The sequence below is a fragment of the Nannospalax galili genome, unplaced genomic scaffold (genome assembly GCF_000622305.1).
Source record: "Nannospalax galili isolate Female #2095 unplaced genomic scaffold, S.galili_v1.0 scaffold83, whole genome shotgun sequence".
NCBI lineage: Eukaryota > Metazoa > Chordata > Mammalia > Rodentia > Spalacidae > Nannospalax > Nannospalax galili.
The window spans coordinates 3,047,930-3,051,069 of record NW_008352659.1 but is presented as its reverse complement, the minus strand read 5'-3'; the positions used below and the strand labels follow the sequence as shown (position 1 = coordinate 3,051,069).

Below are 3,140 nucleotides of genomic sequence, written 5' to 3'. Positions count from 1 at the left end.
AACCACATTCTGAGAGGAAGAAGAACCAAAATGGTGGTATCAGCAAGGACTAAAACCACACTAACTGGTGGGGGAAAGGCTTGTTTCATTTTTTGAGACAAGGTCTCATACAGTCTAGGCTGGCCTCCAACTCCTAATGATTTGAGGCTGGCTGAGAACTTCTGACCCTCCTGCCTCCACTCCTAAGTGCTGGGTTTTCAAATATGTACCATCATACCCACTTTAGGTTTGTTTCTCTGAAACTGGGAGTCAAGTAGCTCAGGCTGGTCTTGAACCCCTAATCCTCTTGTCTCTACCCTCCAAGTACTGAGATTACAGGCATAAGCCACCATACCCTGCTTTACCACTGGTAAATCTGCTATTGATGAGTACTGTGGTTTATCTGGGAAATGGACTGCATCACATATTCTAGGATCCAGTCTTCAAAAACATGACTGCCAGTGCTGGATGCTTTAGTTGTCCACTTGACACCCTTGGGAAGAGGGAACCTCAAATGGGGAATTTCTTCTATTGGAATGGCCTTCTGGGCATGTCTGTTAGGCATTTTCTTGACGGCTGAGTGATGTGGGAGAGCCCAGCCCACTACAGGTGGTGTCACCCCTGAGCAGGTTGTGTAAGAAAGCAGGCTGAGCACAGGCAAGAGGAGCAAGCCAGTTAAGCAGCGTTCCTCCATGGTCTGTGCTTCAGTTCCTGTCTCCAGGTTCCAGCCTTTACTTCCCTTGATGATGGACTGTGCTGTAAACTAAACAAACCTGTTTCTCCCCAAGTTGGTTTTGGTGGGTTTTTAAAAAAATATATATTATTATTATTATTTCTTTTTTATTTTATGTGCATTATATTGCCTACATGTAGGTAAGTGCACCCGTGTCGTGCAATGCTCAAGGAGGACAGAAGAGGCCATTGGATCCCCTGGGACTGGAGTTGCAGACAGTTGTTAGCTGCCATGTGGGTGCTGGGATTCGAACCCGGGTCTTCTGCAAGAACAACCAGTGTTCTTAACTGCTGAGCCATCTCTCCAGCCCCTTGGTCAGTGTTTTCATCACAGCAATAGAAGATAAATACCACACTAACCAAGACATGTCAAAAATGGGAGAACACAACCTGGGCTGGTTTCCATGACAACTTAAGCTCTGGGACTATTCTACAGCTCATATAGCATGATCACTGGGAGTGTCCTCTCTGGAGCTGGACCACGCCACAGCCATCACAGGGCTCTGGACACCTCTCTGTGCACCTGCTATTCTTCATATAAAGACAATCAAGTATGCCTAGGGTTGCTTTAAATGAGTAAATCCTTTTACAGTACTTTCTAAGTTCCCCAAACCAGCTAGTACTACATTCTCAATTCCCTGAGTCCTGGAACAAGTGTACGCCATCATGCACGGCATGGTTGGTTGTTGTTTTTGTATGGTTTTGAGACAGGGTATCGCATAGGCCAGGCTGGTCTCAAGCTCACTATGTAGCTGAAGATTACTTTAGACTCTTGATCCTCCTGAATGCTCCGCCACCATATCTGGTTCATGTGGTGCTGAAGATCAAACTCAGGGCTTCAGACATGCTGTGCAAGCCTCTGTGGAGTCACCTTTCCAGGCCTTTAAGGCTTTTTTCTTTCCTTCTTTTCCCTTTTTTTGGCTGGCCTGGAATTCACTATGTAGCCAGACCGGCCTCGATCTCGTGGCAATCCTCTTTCCTCAGTCTCCCAAATTCTGGGATTACAAAAATGAGCCATCACCCAGCTTGTTTTTAATCTTTTTTTTTTTTTGTCTTTTCGAGACAGGGGTCTCTCTGTAACCGCAGCAGCTGTCCTGAAAGTCACTATGTAGACCAGGCTGGCCTCGAACTCTCAAAGATCCACCTGCCTCTACCTCCCAAGTGCTGGGATTAAAGGCCTGCGCCACCACGGCCGGCTTAATCCATTTTTTAGGACTAGGCAAAACTGTCTCTGAGAAGGCAAAGTCAAAACACTTGGGCTTCTTATTCTCCCACCACACACCAATACACAACTTAGCATGGGGGCTGATGCGTACAAAAAGGACTCAGCAATAAGTATATATTTGGTCCGGGCGTTATTAATCACCGATATTTAGTAAGCAATGGGTCGGACATTCTTGTGCCTTCCTTGTAGATTAAATCACTCAATCCGTCCCCAAAGGCCAGAGCTGGGAACTGAGACATCTCCGGTTTTAAAGGGAAAATGAAGCCCAAACCGGCTAAGGAACAACTCTAAATTTACAGAATAGCATGTAGCATAGCTAGCTACACCCACACACCCCGCTGACCGCCCAAGTGCAGCTATGGCGTCTCCGCTTTCATGAAAAGCATTATTTCTCACCACGCACAGCACACAGAGCAATAGCTCAAAATCTAGACCTGCGGTTATGGGGAGGGAAAAAACGGGCTACTCTGAACAACTTTTTTCTGCAACCCATAAACGTGACATTCAGAGGAGGCTGTGTCCTGCAAGATCTGCGCCCGGTAGGCCAGAGTCCAGATGAGGAAAGCGAGAGCGGGCTGCCAGCGGCCGCAGAAACTCCACGGTCCACCCTAAGCGGTAGGTCCGCCCCGGCCCAAGCGGGCCCGCTTCCACCTCGCACAGGGACTAGACTGAGGCGTAGCAGCGATGGCGACCGCCACGGGCGAGACCGGCTACTTCCAGAGGGGCAGCCTGTTCTGGTTCACGGTCATCACCCTCACCTTCGGATACTACACGGTAAGGGCGGCTCAGACCCGGCCACGCAAGCGCAGTCCCAGCCCTGCGCCGCAGTCGGCACGCACCATCCCCGAGAAGGACGCAGGCGTACTGGGCAGCCGAGGCCTAGGCCTGAGAAACCGGCTCTGCATACTTTCCCTGTGCCGGTTGAGGGCTGGAACGGTTCCGCACTCCACGACTCAGTGTCTAGGTCTTTCAAGATGGTGGTGGCGAAGTCGGAGGTCCGTAGGGACACCACTGCCTATTTCCGTGCAGCCAGAGCCTGGCCGTCGCTGGTCACAGCGCTGGGACTGGGCTACTTCGCGGTGAGGCGTGCGGCGGGGTTTGGGCCGCTCGGGCCCCCGTAGGGAGAGGGGCACTGTGGAACTGTTGCCTCCGCGCAGGCTCGTCCGTAGCTGTGGCGCTAGCGGAAGTTCGGTGGGCTCTTGCG

The 3,140-nt window shown here is 50.7% G+C and overlaps 1 protein-coding gene across 2 annotated transcripts in view; it reads left to right on the top strand.

Moving 5' to 3' along the window:
- Nucleotides 1-982: 982 nt before the first annotated feature.
- The window catches only part of Tmem254 (transmembrane protein 254), a 4,799-nt gene continuing 2,641 nt past the window's right edge, over nucleotides 983-3,140 (top strand). The window contains exon 1 of one of the 2 annotated variants that reach the window (XM_008849849.3): nucleotides 983-2,710. In XM_008849849.3, coding sequence (XP_008848071.1) covers nucleotides 2,621-2,710 — 90 coding nt within the window. In that variant the 5' untranslated portion in view covers nucleotides 983-2,620. The other variant, XM_008849848.3, reaches the window with a different exon arrangement.